We start from the raw sequence: 14,591 nt of genomic DNA, 5'->3' as shown, positions 1-14,591 counted from the left end.
TCTGATGATGTGTCTTAGTTCATGCGCAATGAAATTTTGATGGAGCGTGATCTAAATGCATCATTTATTTCGATTCTACTATCGAATACCAAACTTCCTGTTAGTGAATCCGTGAATAAAAATGGACTAATTGGCTGCTCCTGATTTGTTAATGTTGATGGTGCCTGGATCTCTAGATAAACTTGTTTGAAAATTTAGCTTTCTATAATATATGATATTGGTGCAACTATAAGAGTTGTTAGTGTGTTACCAGATCACATGTTCAAGTCGTGGAAACAACCTGGTGTGTATGTATAATAAACCCAACGTGGTCAAACTATTCTGCGGATCTCACGCGTAACGGGAGCTTATTTTATAACATATGATATTGGATTAAAATGTGAAAGAGTGGACAACGGACATGTCCAATTTTCGCTTGATTTAAGGGGTTTAGGCATATGCCCACCTCCTTCATTTTGCATCTTTTGGCTCTATTTTCTTTCAATAAAAGGGTAGGGATCAAATTCTGAACCACCACCTATTTAGTTGGATTTGTATTGAAAACCAAAAGAAAAGAAAAGATAAAACAGGGCTGGTATCAGTCTTGTTGTTGAAGATCTTGTTGATTATCACCTTTACCATGATCTATTGCCAGCAATTCTGGCAAGCTCTCTCTTACATTATGATCGACACTGGCCAACTTATTAACATCATTGCTTTAGTAAATATTAGCACTCTTGAATAAATAATTTTACATTACATAGAATAACCTTGGTAATGGTTCAAGAAGTAAATGGCTCGAAAATATTTTAAATATTAAACTATACTCATGCAACTAAAAGACTCATTCCAACTCAATAAGATTGGTTCTTGCTTTCTTATAAAGGGCAGCCCGGTGCATTAAGCTCCCGCTATGCGCAGGGTCCGCGGAAGGATAGGACCACAAGGATCTATTGTACACAGCATTACCTTGCATTTCTGCAAGAGGCTATTTCCACGGCTTGAACCCGTGACCTTCTTGCTTTCTTATAGTAGATGAACTTTTTGTACAAAGAGAGCGTTACACATCTCATAGAAAAATATAAAAGTTGGAGAGTATAACATATTTTTCTGGTTTAACAATCCGATATCGAAGCCAACATGCCTAACTCATCCAGATTCACGCCGGATAGGCCCACTAATAAGGGTAAAACACTCTCTGCAGAAAAGTTCTTCACTAGAAAAACTTGAAACAGACACATTTGGTTTAGGTTAAGAGGAATTCCAACCGTCTAGCACATCGTCTGTGATTGGGTAGTACAGCTTGGATGCCAATATCCCTTCAAAGAAGTACTCAAACTTATGTTAACAGGACTTTAATCTCAGCCTGTGATTCAGTAACTTTAGCATCATCTCCAATGGGATTTTAATACCAACAGTTCAAGCAACTCAGTTCTCTTGTTTTGTCATAAATAGTGCTCTCTGATATAATAAAACAATATGTGAGTAGAATGTGTAATGAGTATCTTATTTCATGGTCAATAAAGGTAACAACAGGTATAAAAAACATAGGGAAGGCAGATAAGATCATAACAAAAATAGAACATATTATAGGAACTGTAATTTTGCAGTACATATAGAGTTACAATGAACGTTGAACACTCTCTAACTTGCTTTTCGTGATTTATAAGAATGGAGTATTTTTTTCTTTCGGAGTTGAATAGTAATAGGAATAATGAATTAGAGTTTGTAAGATATGGGATTATGTTGATGTGACTGAGAGCTAATTTGGTTTGGACATCAATTCTTATAGACGAGAAGGTAATTAGTACCTATTTCTTCTCTTATATTTTGTAGCTTTTAATGGGTGGAGGACACTACTGATTCCTTTTCTTCTACCAGGATAATTTGATGCATGCTACAATAAGAAAAAACATCAAGTAAACAGGTACAACCACATGCTGATTGAATGTTTGTTATTTATTACAAAAAAAAAAAAAAAAAAAAAAAAAAAAAAAAAAAAAACCCTTCAAGGTTATTAAGAGGGTTGGTGGTACAGACCAATTAAGAGTATACTTAAAATTAAACTTTTTGGTCTCAACTTCGTTTAAGAGACTAACTGAGAATGAAGACATGGTTAAAATTCGGATAAATTGATTTCAATTTAATAAACCAGAAATGATTGACTCAATGGTGAATGATGACACAAACTTATCAAGTATTTTATATTTTTATTACTATTAATGTTCGGGCGTAATGGCTTCGTGGCCACTTAAACTTGTACCGGTTTGTAAAGCCGATACATGAACTTATATTTTTCCCATTTGAACACTTCAACTTGACGGAATGAATACTAATAAACACTTTTTGTTGAACGTGTTCGCCAATAGCTCTAACACGAATGGGATGTCAAATATTGTCTTTATTATATGACAATGTGGATTTGTGGGTCTTATATTATTAAAAAAAGATTAATCTTTAAAAAATTTAACTTCTTTTTCTTTCTCTTTTTTCTCCACCATACACAGCCATCCTTGTCGCTTCTCTCCGGTACTGAAAATGCGGGTGTCTTTACGCCGGTCAATAATCACCTCTCTTTTCTCCTCCCCATCTCTCCGCCCTATCTCCAGCTCCTCCGCCGTCGATCACCTTGCAGAAACCCTAACATCTCAACCGTCATCTTACTCCGATGAACTCACAAACCCTACCCCTCGAACCCGAACCCAAACTCCATTAGGAAAACAGTTCGAATCATGGACCAACAATCTTGGACCCGGGTTCACACCAGCTGACGTAAATGAAGCCTTGAGAGCTCAATCCAACCCGGACCTCGCCCTCGATATCTTGTATTGACCTAGGCAGTTGTTGGAAGTTTGAGACAAGCTGATGCTTCCGAAATTCAAGAAAACGACATAAGATTATCTAAAAATTTCAATTTCCATTTCTTTTTTCAGTAAATCAACGCATAACAATTTGGACTATTTTTAAATTTGCGCTTGCCGTCCTTGTGCAGGAGCCATTTAGTGAATGGGGAAGAGAAAAGGAAAAAGAAACGGGGAGGGAGGGAAAGTAGGATTGGCAGCGTGATTTGCACACAATTTAGCCATGTCAGCTGTGCCACTATCACATAGGCTTGGTCAATGGTCAAATATATTTATTAGTATTCATTCTGTTATGTTGAAATGTTCAAATGGAAAAAATATAAGTTCATGTATCAGCTTTACAAACCGGTACAAGTTTAAGTGGCCAGAAAGCCATTACGCCTAATGTTTGTCGCGAAATAGTTTTATGCATATGTAAATATCATGAAATTTTTTAATATGATTATTTTTGTTCTCTCTTTATTGTATATATAGATGGTTGTTTATGTGGAATTAGTGATATAACAGCGTTGTATCTAAGTGGAAAATCTAAGTTGTAACTGATTAGTAACCACTAATCTCGTTTTATGTACTGTTAGTTATCTTCTACCAAAAGATGGATTCATAATTTAGAATGCCAAACATTCATAAATTCCATTAGTTACAACATAGATGTCCCTCTTTTTCCCCTGAATCCAACCTTTTTCATATTACCAATTCCACGTAAACATCCAACTATATCTACAACACTAAGGGAAAAAGTAGTCATATTAAAATTACAACGATATATACTTTTCATATAAAAACATTAATGTAATAATATGTACCTATTAAAACTGTATTGTCGTTCACCCTAGAATCAATCATCTTGAGATTAATAAATTGGAATTTGTGGATATCCTAACAATATCTTCATCTATCTCTCACACAAAGTTGTGACCAAGAAAATAATTTTAAAATTACTCCTAGTTGGTCTATATCCACCAACACTTTGAATAACCTTGAAGTTCTTAATAACAACCAACAAACTTTCACTCAACATGTACCTATTTGCCTATTTGCCTAACTTTTTCTTAATATAGCATTCTGCTAAAATGAATCCGTAAGTGTCTAACCACTAAAAATTACAAGAGAATGTAAAAGAAGAAGAAGAAATGGGTATTTAGGTACCTTGACGTCAATAAAAATCATGTCTAAACTCTTTGTTTTGTTTTTGCATTAATAGAATCCCACATCCTACAAATTCTAATCCTTACAATCCAACTATCCCTATTACCTTCCAACTCAGAAAGAAAAGAATACTCCATTCTTTAAAACTACAAAAAGCAAGTCAGAGAATGCTCAATATTCACTTCAACTCTATATATCGTGCACAAAAACATACTAGAGAATATGAATAAACATTTGAAATATCATGCATTAATTATCCAGTGTAATAAGAGAATATAAAAATGAAGCAACAATGAGGAATATGGAAAGAACAAACAGTTAGGAATATGAAAAAACATTACAGCTAGAAAAAGAATAGTGGATTTTGATTTACAAAACCTGTCAGGGAAAAATAGAAAAATGAGAAAAAATAACTGAAAGGACAAACAGAGACTTCATTCGGACTCGAGAGAATGAATGACGATAAAAAACAATCAAAAGAAAAAAAAAATACATTTTCTACTACTGATATCAAAAGGTGAGAACTCAACTGAAAGAATCAACTTATCTCTAGAATTGACAAATTAATAACATGCAAGTGTAATACAAATGCAAAATAACATCCCAAATACCATTATTAAATCAAATACCAAAAAAGGAAAGAAAAAGAAAAGGAATCTAAGAAATATCTCTAACAAGGACAAAGGGTAATAGGAAATACCAGCACTTATCATACCTGGAGGAGTCAGGTCGCCCTTCTGCCGGAGGATTGGCTCCAAAATTTAAAGCCTAATTTGGAGAAGAGTTGGCTCTCACTCCTGCCAGGAGTCGCTATACAGTGAACGCCCTACTTTGGTTTTCAATTTTCAAATTTTGCAGTGAAAACCCTATTTGGAGGTGATTTTGCCGCTGTAGGAAGAAAATGGCATTGACCTATATACATACATTGTTAGGCCAATTAACAATAACGCTAAGATGTATAGACAACATTTCATTGCAAATAAAATATTCCTTCTAAAAACCAAAATCTCCCGTTAGTTGGGGCACACCTCAATGGAATCTCCACTCAGGCTTATGAAATAATGCCATAAATTACAATACAACTTTGATCTCAAGAATAGCCAGCACCTTTTAAAATTCCAGTAAACAAGAGTTTCTCCAAGATCTCGGAAACTATGCATCAATTGCTATCCTTTGAATTCACGGTATGTAAGCCAGGCTAAACTGACTGGTTCTGATACTTCACATGTAACTAAATAACTCCTCTTGCCATAAAGTCTCCTCTCTTTTTTAGGTTTACCTTCTCACTGTCATTGAAGATCCAAGATATACCAAATGATGACTTGAAATCACCACAGATTGGAACTTGAAAGCACATCTTTCTTAAAATTACTTTGTAGTTCCAGAATTTTCATCTCATCAAAACTATTTTACTTTAAGTTGGTAAAACATTCTAGTCAAGTTTGCCATCTGAGTACTCTGCTAGCCAATTTGCTTTCCAAACAACTGATGATGATAGCAGCCGCTCAGTCTTCCATCCCGATGACTGAAGCTGTGATAGTGAATTATGAAAGAAACAAGATGTTTAGTTCAATCTAAAACACAAAACGCACAGCTCGTAGAATTAATGGACAATTTGCCATGAGAAAATGGGCTTATATGTGGGTAACTTCTTAGTGGCGTTTGCACATGTCCTCTTAGACCAGTCCACAGCTTTCACTTTCAGATACGAATATTAGCTTATGAACTTTTTTGCATTGACACTAAATGGATTTTCCACATATTTAGGTGGTGTTTTCTTCAAAAAAAATCAAAGAAAATCTTTTTGCAGAAACTTGATACTGATTAGTTGACTGATTTTAAAACTTACAAAAGCAGTGAATATATCATGAGTTTCCTCCCTGAAAAAGAGCTCGTGAAGTAGACAATACCTTCAGAAGAAAGACTTCATAGTGTTTATCCATCCATGATTGGCTCTCCAAAGACATGGATCCACCTTGATCACCTAGTTTTGCCATGACAAGAGCATGGATGAAAGATTGCAATATATCAGCTGCCGTTGAATCCTTATGAGTAATAATGTTGATAATATCCCTTTCTTGTTGAAGTAAATACATTGCTGAAAAGATAAGAGAGAATGCATAAGTGAAACTCTTAGGTCAAATAGCCTAGCTTGAAAAAAGTTTAACATGTCTATCAACCTTTCTTGTGATTTGACCCAGCAGATTGTAACAGGTTGACCCTATTGATCAAAAGACAATTCGTTATTCAACTACCCAAATATTCTTCTCTGCTAATACCACGTGCAAGAGATATGGATGCAAATTAGTAATAACAAAGGTGAAAATCTCACATAGCAAGGCTGTCAAGTGAAGAAACTCTGACACCTAAATGTACTCGCTTGTATAGAGAATCACCGCTTTTTGAGGTCCACGAGGTCAGCCGTGAAGGTAGAACATGCTCCATGGAGGAGACCTGCTTTGGAGAGAGAACTGGAACCAAGGCATGAAACCTCCAGATTAGCAACCTTACATTATTGGACATAAAGCTCAAGGTTTACATAATATTTTCTGCATGTCTAGTCAACGACTCATGTGAAACATTCAGCATGCACAGGAACTCTAAATTAATAGTTCAATCGCAAAAGATAAAAGCAACAGAAAATTTGGGCCATTGTAGCATCGCAACACAGCGTCATAAATATTCCTACTCAGATGATATTCTAGGAGATGGATACAGTTATCCATTCTATAACTATGAAAATATTTAGTAGTTCAACTCACCTTGGCCTGTCTTGAAGAATTGTGATAAAACAATTGAGCATCTTTCACAGTTCAGGGTATTCAGTGAAAGACTACAGACAGCCATATAGTTCGCTGCCAGATACATCAAGTTAGTACATTTTGCATTAAGAAAGCTTCAGCATTGTACTTGAAAACTCATGGAAACAGGAAATTGAAAGCAAAGCATAACTAACCATACATATGGAATATAGTAAGAGACAAAAAGGATATCCAAATGGCAAATGAGTGGCCACTTGTGATGTGTGCAAGAAGCATTCCTAAAGCCATCCCAAACATTGTAGCAAGAGTTTCTTGGCTTCCTTCCTATCAGAACAGGGAAAACGGATACCAAGTCTGACTAAGTGGATTTTTTGCAATTCTTTCGCCACTGTAATATCTATCACAATACCTTTGCAGCTATATCTGCTGCATTGTTTTGAAGGGCAAAGTGCTGTGTCAAAGCTGCTCTAGTGGCTCCACTAGCAACACCAGCTAAATCGAAACAAATAAAGATGATATTTAGAAAATCAGTCCGATCACTGTGGTATGTTTGGCCTCATTAACAAGAAGAAATCATCTTCTATTAAAAGAAAAAGCTTCAAGGTCAGCCAGCAAGGTTAAGAATATGCTTCAGACTGCTTAAAACTCTTTCCCAAAATTTACCCAACATCTAAAATGGGTTGAATTAATTACAGACCATAAAGCTACTGCAACTGAAATTTCATAATATTATAATCAGAAGGACAAACAACTAAAGCAGCCAAGAAGAAGAAACTGAACAATTATAACATTAGAGCAAATAAGTAAATACATTTTGAAAGTATTTATCAGGTAGATTAGTTGAGAAGCTTTAGTCCATAAGATTTTACAATCTTCTGCTGCAACACTGAAGACCAACATATATATGTGTAAGAGATCGGGAAAGGACATGGACCATCTGTCATTCACCGCAAAGTTGTGACTAACCTGCAGACTTTGATGCTTAATCTATTTTCCATCTGATGCATTACCCCAGCTCTGTTATAGCATTATTTGGACGCTGGAAGTCAAGAGGGGATGGTAAGAGAGTCCACATGCAATTTGTGAACTACACGGAGGGAAAGAAATAGAAGAAGTCTTGAAGGAGAGGAAAGTACGTGCTGCTGCTGCAGATTATCATGCTAATTTTTGTGCGTTTCGGTCGTAAAGACTCTCCAATCTATAAAGATGATTGGACTGAGTTTGCAGAAGAAACTCTTGCGCGCAGGATTGTTCCTTCTTGTCAATTAGATCAATCTACTTATCTGACAAGTAAAACGATTTTATAATCTTCAGTAATTGGAAACACACGTGGAGGTGAAAAGTTTGTTCATGATGACTAGGATAAAGGAAACTGATCAGTGCTGATGCTAATTTCCATTAGCTTGGTGAAAGAAATAGTTCAATAAATTTATAGATGTCAAAGTTCTTGATCTTAGATACGACTAGAATGAGAAGAATTATTGTCTCTGGAACAAATGCTTGTGAATTTTGAATGTTTTAGGCACTTTAACAAAGATATTGATGTGAAACAGGAGATGATGCATCTCTCCAAAAATTTTGGATGACCACACGCTGTGAGAGACTACTTTTCAGGACAAAATAAGCTTTATATCTATTTTGTGTCTCTTGGAACAAAAGACTAAAAAAGTTGCAGTAAGAATGATTGTATATAATAGTATCTTCCTTTAAAATTGTGTTCCATCTTAAATATCTACAACAAAGATTCACCTATGTAATAAATCAAGACATAACAGATCAACATAGTAAAGGAAAGCATCTCTACATTGAATTACAAAGCACATTAGTACTTTCGGCAAGGTGAAGGATCTGAAATATCAGACAATTCACGCTAACAGCCCCAACCCTAAAAAAGAAAAAAGAGATTAGACAAACAAGTTGAATACTAGACACAACCAGACAAGAAGTTTACACTTTATTTAGAAGATAAGAGAATGGCATTGCCACTAAGAGCAGATATTTCACTTACTGAATGACCTTGATAAACTCCCCAAGCAGACAATGAACACAAAGGCCGACGGAAACAAAGGAGACACAAGATCCATCAACATTCCTGCAAGAAATACAAATGATTTTATTGTCATTGCATCCGTTTCAGGAATGACAATAAAAGAATAAATCAATGTCATTTAACCTTCTAGAAAATGTTTTTCAGAATAGTAAGATTTTGTTGCATTTCTAAAACCTAATAAATCATTTAAAATTACAAACAATAACAATACCTCCTCCGTCTCAATTTACATAATACTCTTTCCTTTTCAGAATGTCTCAAAATGTTTGACCATTGAATTTTTATACAACTTTTAACTTTCAAATTCGTTAAACCGTTCAAATAAACTTTGATGTGATCTTCTCTATCAAACTATCTTTTCTAACATTACTTTACTATTTTTTTTCTACGGTCACGAAAACCAAATGGAAGTCAAAGAGCAAGTCAAAGAACATCTTAAACTCCAGCCACTGGCCAGTCAAAAGACTGAGAAAGGAAATTCTTTTTTATATAATTTCGATAAAAAAAATGCACACAACATACAGGTGAAAGGGCATACCAAGATCATTCATGAGATCTGCCACTAAACGCCACATTTTGGCATTACTGTCTAAATTAGAACCCTGAAAAAGAAAGCAAAAGCAACAGTCATTTTCCAAACAAGTACTTATGATTCAAAAATCATTAACAGGAGGCTGGTAGTAGGAGACATGTCAAAAATATCATTGTCCCAAAGAATGTTCTATTTCGCCCCATGTATGCTGCCATGGTAACTTTCTTCTAGGAAAGAGATCATTATTTCCTTTTCTTTATCTTTATGGAAAAGGAGCATTTTTCTGGCATAGAGTTTCAAGTGGAAATAGAAACTGGCATAAATGTAAGTCTGATGGGAAATCATTTATCTTCGGAGGAATGAGGTGCTTCTGTAGCTTCAGTCTTCATAAAGAATCAAGGCATGCATTGTTTGACACAGAAAGATCAATACGATACCAGAAAATTAAGCCAGGAAAGTTGAAAGAAACCTGGTAACATGTGAACAAGACGCCTCCAACCATACCAGTTAAATCTCGCAAGAACCACTGAAATTTTTTAAAACCATTGTCATCACACTAGTTTAAAACATAAATTACAATGGAAAAAAAAAAATGTGAACTCACCTGAAACGTTGCCCCAATAACAGTAGCGGATTTCTCACCGACACCTATAGCACTTAGAAGAGCCTATATTTGTTTGAACAGGTAAATTAGCCTTTCATATCATAAGTAACTCACATTAATACTAATATCCTCTTACTTGTGTAGAGAGCATCATCCGCACATAGGTAGAAAGTCCCTGCAGCAATCCAAATCAGTAACAATAACATGAAAAACAAAGAGATCTGACAGTGCTCAACACCAATTCAGAAACTGAAAACAAGTTTTATCAATTATGGGCAATATCTCTTAACCTGCAATGAGTCCCACACTTGAAAAGGAACATAGTCTGGAGTAACACTACTTGGAAACCCCTACAAATAAATTGGAAAAGCAATTAGAAAAATCAGACAGAATTGTTGATACTGGTGAAATGCCCTCAACATTTCTTACTCCAAAGAGAAAAAGAAACGAACAAACCTTATGAATCTTTTCCTTAAAAGTCGAAAGATTAAATCTTTTTAAGCTCTTCCTTTTACTCCACTCAACCAAATATTAGAGAACTGTTTATTTAACCTTATGCATTGTTTCCTTAGAAACATAATAAAAATCAAATCTTTTGAAGTTCTTTCTTTGCCTCCATTCCTACAGAACTGTTCCATCTTTGTAAATCTCTGTCTTAAAACACCAGAAAAGATCAAATATTTTTCAATTTTTTTAATACCATTCAGCTAAATTCCAAAACTGATTTTGCTCCATTGAATATTGTTACACTTTTACATAAACAATTCAACAGAACTAATTAATGGGTTAATTATCGGGAAAAATTATGATTTTTGATAAGGTAAGCAAACTTTATCATTCTTTTCCTCAAATAACACAAAATATTAATCTTTTTATCTAACCTTATGCATCATTTTCTCAGAAAAAAATAATAAAACTCAAATCTTTTGAAGTTTCCTCTTTACCTCCATTCCACCAAATATATGAGAATTGGTTCATCTTTGTATTCTTTTCCTTAAAACACCAAAAGTTCAAATCTTTTTCAAATTTTTAATACAATTCACACAGATATTCCCAAAATTGTTTTTGCTTCTCTTGAATATTCTTCCACCTTTAAACAAACAATTCAACAGAGTTACTTATAGTTCTTTTTTATTATAAGGCAAACTCTATGAATCTTTTCGTTTGAAAATCAATAAAAATTAAATGTTTTGAATGTTTTGCTTTTACTCCACGAACCAAATATTACATAATTCTTTATCTAACCTTATGCATCATTACCTCAGAAACATAATAAAAATCAAATCTTTTGAAGTTCATAATCATGTCAAAATGCGCCGTATTTATTTATTTATCCCATACAAGTTTGTTTCTGTACCCAAAATAGACAAATAAACACTTCTGTTTTCACAAATAAACTAATTATATCAAATATGTTTGTGCGAAGTACATAAATAAATTTTCTGAGAAAATTCACAAACTGTGCTAATATTATTTGATATAGTTGGACTTGCCTCGGGAACAAAAGCCTGGAGAATTCGTTGAGAGATATGAGTGAATGCGTTACTTGATCTTTTGATTGAGATGGAAGATGATGACGTGGCAGTTATGGTGGCTGTTTTGGTGAGTTTAGTTGACGAAGTTCCGTTCCATTCTTCGATCACCGTCGCCTGCGGCGAAGTTGAATTCTCGTTTTGATCTCTCTCCATTGTGTTCGCCGGCGAAGTCAAACTGAAAGTCTCTGTTTGGCTCGTCCGAGAAAATAAATTTATTTATTTTAGGCTTGGAGGGGCTGACTGGGTTGTTTAATGTTATTTTCGGACGAAGAGGATGCCGAATGATTGGAGGTGGAGTACACTGGTTCCGTTGTACAAGAACAAAGTTGATATTTCGTGTTGTAACAACTATAGAGGTATCAAGTTACTAAGTCATACCATGAAAGTTTGGGAGAGGGTGGCGGAGGCGAGGCTGAGGAAGATAGTATCTATATCTGACAACCAGTTCGGGTTCATGCCGGTCGCTCGACCACGTAAGCTATCCACCTTATTAAGATGTTGGTGGAGCAGTACAGGAATCGGAAGAAAGATCTGCACATGGTGTTTATTGACTTGCAGAAAGCGTATGACAAGGTCCCAGGGAGGTGGTATGGAGATATCTGGAGGTAAAAGGTGTGCCGGTAGCTTATGTCAGAGCGATCAAGGACATGTATGATGGGGCTAAGACTAGAATAAGGACTGTGGAAGGCGACTCGGAGCATTTCCCGGTTGTTATGGGGTTACACCAAGGATCTGCGCTTAGCCCGTTCTTATTTGCTTAGTAATGGATGCACTAACACACCATATTCAAGGGGAAGTGCCATGGTGTATGTTATTCGCCGATGATATAGTCCTGATTGATGAGATGCGGGACAGTGTTAACGAGAGGTTAGAGGTTTGGAGACAGGCTCTCGAGTCTAAGGGTTTCAGATTGAGCAGTACCAAGACGGAGTACCTGGAGTGCAAGTTCAGCGCCGAGTCGAGGGAAGTAGGCATGGATGTGAGGCTTGGATCACAGGTCATCCCCAAGAGAGGTAGTTTCAAGTACCTTGGGTCGGTTATTCAAGGGGATGGAGAGATCGACGAGGACGTCACTCACTGCATTGAGTGGGGTGGACGAAATAGAGGCTAGCATCTGGAGTCTTATGTGACAAGAAAGTGCCATCTATACTCAAAGGTAAATTTTATAGGGCGGTGGTTAGACCGGCCATGTTGTATGGGGTAGAGTGTTGGCCGGTTAAGAACTCTCATATCCAGAAGATGAAGGTAGCTGAGATGAGGATGTTGAGGTGGATGTGCGGGCACACTAGGATAGATAAGATTAGGAATGAAGATATTTGGGAGAAGGTGGGTGTGGCCTCTGTGGATGACAAGATGCGGGAAACGAGGCTCAGATGGTTCGGGCATGTGCGGAGGAGAAGCCTGGATGCTCCGGTGAGGGGTGTGAGCTGTTGGCTTTAGTGGATACGAGAAGAGGTAGAGGTCGGCCTAAGAAGTATTGGGGAGAGGTGACCACACAGGACATGGCACGATTGCAGATTTCCGAGGACATGGCCCTTGATAGGAAGGTCTAGAGGTCGAGCATTAGGGTTGTAGGATAGATGGTAGTCGAGCTTCTCCTTCTCCATTCCGGGGGTGAAACGAGTTTGAGTAGGTTGGTCCTAGACGGCTTGTGGTTAATGTAGAGTTCACACTAACCTTACTGTTTCCCATAGCTCTGGATCTTAGTTGCGGGTTATTGTTATTACATGTCATCTATTTTATGGTTTTTAGGATGCTGTCATTATTTCTATGGTTATGTTGACAATACTAATGAATTGTCTTTTCTTTCTTTGTTTTATTTCCATCTTCCTGAGCCGAGGGTCTATCGGAAGCAGCCTCTCTGCCCTATTGGGGTAGGGGTAAGGTCTGCGTACACACTACCATCCCCAGACCCCACTATGTGGGACTTTACTGGTTCATTGTTGTTGTTGTTGTTATTTTGGTCCAAAATAAGATATAAAAAATTTATTTATTTTTTCCAAAATTAATTTTATGTACGTATTCCTAGAAAGTCATTTATTTCTCACATTTGAGAAGAGAAGTAAGTGCTACAATAACTGTAATGCAGTATTTAATTAATGGTAGTTTAGTCACACTAATTATTTTTATTTAGAATTTAGTATCTCCTTAATAGATGTGTTCAAAGCAAATTGGTCACTTATTGTGGACCGAAGGAAGTACTTAACAAATAAATAAAAGAGAAAAAGGAGTGAAAAAAAGGTATTACTATGTTTGATTGGAAAAAAATTTGAAATTTTCAGTCTAAAACAAACGGTAAATTATTTTATTAAGGATAAAATTAATATTTTAAAATTAAATTATTATTAAAAATAAAAAAATATATTATTATTTTGGTACTATGATTAAAAAGGAGAGAGTATCAAATAAATTGGGACATGGGGCTATTCTTCATGGAATACATTATTTTTTTCTTCCAAAAAAGAAACTATTTGGTGCTTTTTGTCCATCAAAAATGGACAAACTTTCTTTGATTCTGGTAATATTTAGCTAAGCATATCTAACATTTAATTAATAAAATATACATTTCGTGTGAATCTTCACAAAGTTATATAGTATTACATCATGTGCCGACTGTTAAATTTTATTGTTGTTTCATATTTAAATGTTTTAGAGTTTTAATATAAGCTAAATATGATATATTCCTATATATAAAGGGACCAAAAACACACTTTAATAATGTGCTTAATCATATATCACAAAAATCATAATTATAATATGCTAATAATGTCGGGAAAAAATAGTGCTAATAACGGAAGGACAAAAAGTGTTAATTCCTTATAAATATTCATTCCCGCTCAAATTAAGTCCTTTGTAGGGGTGTCAATGGTTCGGTACGGCCGGTTATTTTATAAAATTTGTACCATACCAATTTTTTGGTTATTTTATTATGTATAACCAAAATTAGACTTTTCAAAATCGTTCCAATCATGTCGGTTTCTCTTCGGTATCGGTACGGTTCGGTTAATTTTCGGTATTTTTTAACATGTAAAATTCACCAATAGAAGTAGAATGCAATAACATACATTCTTTTATTGGACTTAGCAAACTCTTTAGATATTTTTACTATTTAAAGGGTG

The 14,591-nt window shown here is 35.4% G+C and overlaps 1 protein-coding gene across 4 annotated transcripts; it reads right to left on the bottom strand.

Moving 5' to 3' along the window:
* Positions 981 to 11,702, bottom strand: LOC109226897 (protein root UVB sensitive 3). Of its 4 annotated transcripts, none has more exons than XR_002068182.1 (16): positions 11,431 to 11,702; positions 10,228 to 10,287; positions 10,074 to 10,112; positions 9,938 to 10,000; positions 9,803 to 9,859; positions 9,340 to 9,403; positions 8,760 to 8,843; positions 7,161 to 7,243; positions 6,946 to 7,075; positions 6,752 to 6,844; positions 6,322 to 6,460; positions 6,170 to 6,210; positions 5,900 to 6,087; positions 5,018 to 5,520; positions 4,705 to 4,901; positions 981 to 1,440 (listed from the first exon to the last, which is right to left on the bottom strand). XR_002068182.1 is itself a non-coding variant. In XM_019391798.1 (14 exons), the coding sequence occupies exons 1-14, from the start codon at positions 11,623 to 11,625 to the stop codon at positions 5,422 to 5,424; spliced, it is 1,335 nt and encodes a 444-aa protein (XP_019247343.1). In that variant the 5' UTR covers positions 11,626 to 11,702; the 3' UTR covers positions 4,947 to 5,421. The 4 variants fall into 4 exon arrangements, 2 of the variants coding, with proteins under 2 accessions (XP_019247343.1, XP_019247345.1); XR_002068183.1 differs by having other exon boundaries at positions 5,097 to 5,520; XM_019391798.1 differs by lacking the exons at positions 981 to 1,440; positions 4,705 to 4,901 and having other exon boundaries at positions 4,947 to 5,520.

This window comes from Nicotiana attenuata, chromosome 6 (assembly GCF_001879085.1).
Source record: "Nicotiana attenuata strain UT chromosome 6, NIATTr2, whole genome shotgun sequence".
In the NCBI taxonomy this organism is placed as follows: Eukaryota; Viridiplantae; Streptophyta; class Magnoliopsida; order Solanales; family Solanaceae; genus Nicotiana; species Nicotiana attenuata.
The sequence above is the reverse complement of the archived record's forward strand: the minus strand, read 5'-3'. Positions and strand labels throughout refer to the sequence as shown.

What these genes read in the sequence shown, in the direction of transcription:
- LOC109226897 (XM_019391798.1), bottom strand. Translation starts at nt 11,625, where the DNA reads ATGGAGAGAGATCAAAACGAGAATTCAACTTCGCCGCAGGCGACGGTG. An exon ending in AGATCTCATGAATGATCTTG is followed by an intron (nt 8,844 to 9,339) that starts GTATGCCCTTTC and finishes TATTTCTTGCAG; the next exon opens with GAATGTTGATGGATCTTGTG. An exon ending in ATTCTTCAAGACAGGCCAAG is followed by an intron (nt 6,461 to 6,751) that starts GTGAGTTGAACT and finishes CCTTGGTTCCAG; the next exon opens with TTCTCTCTCCAAAGCAGGTC.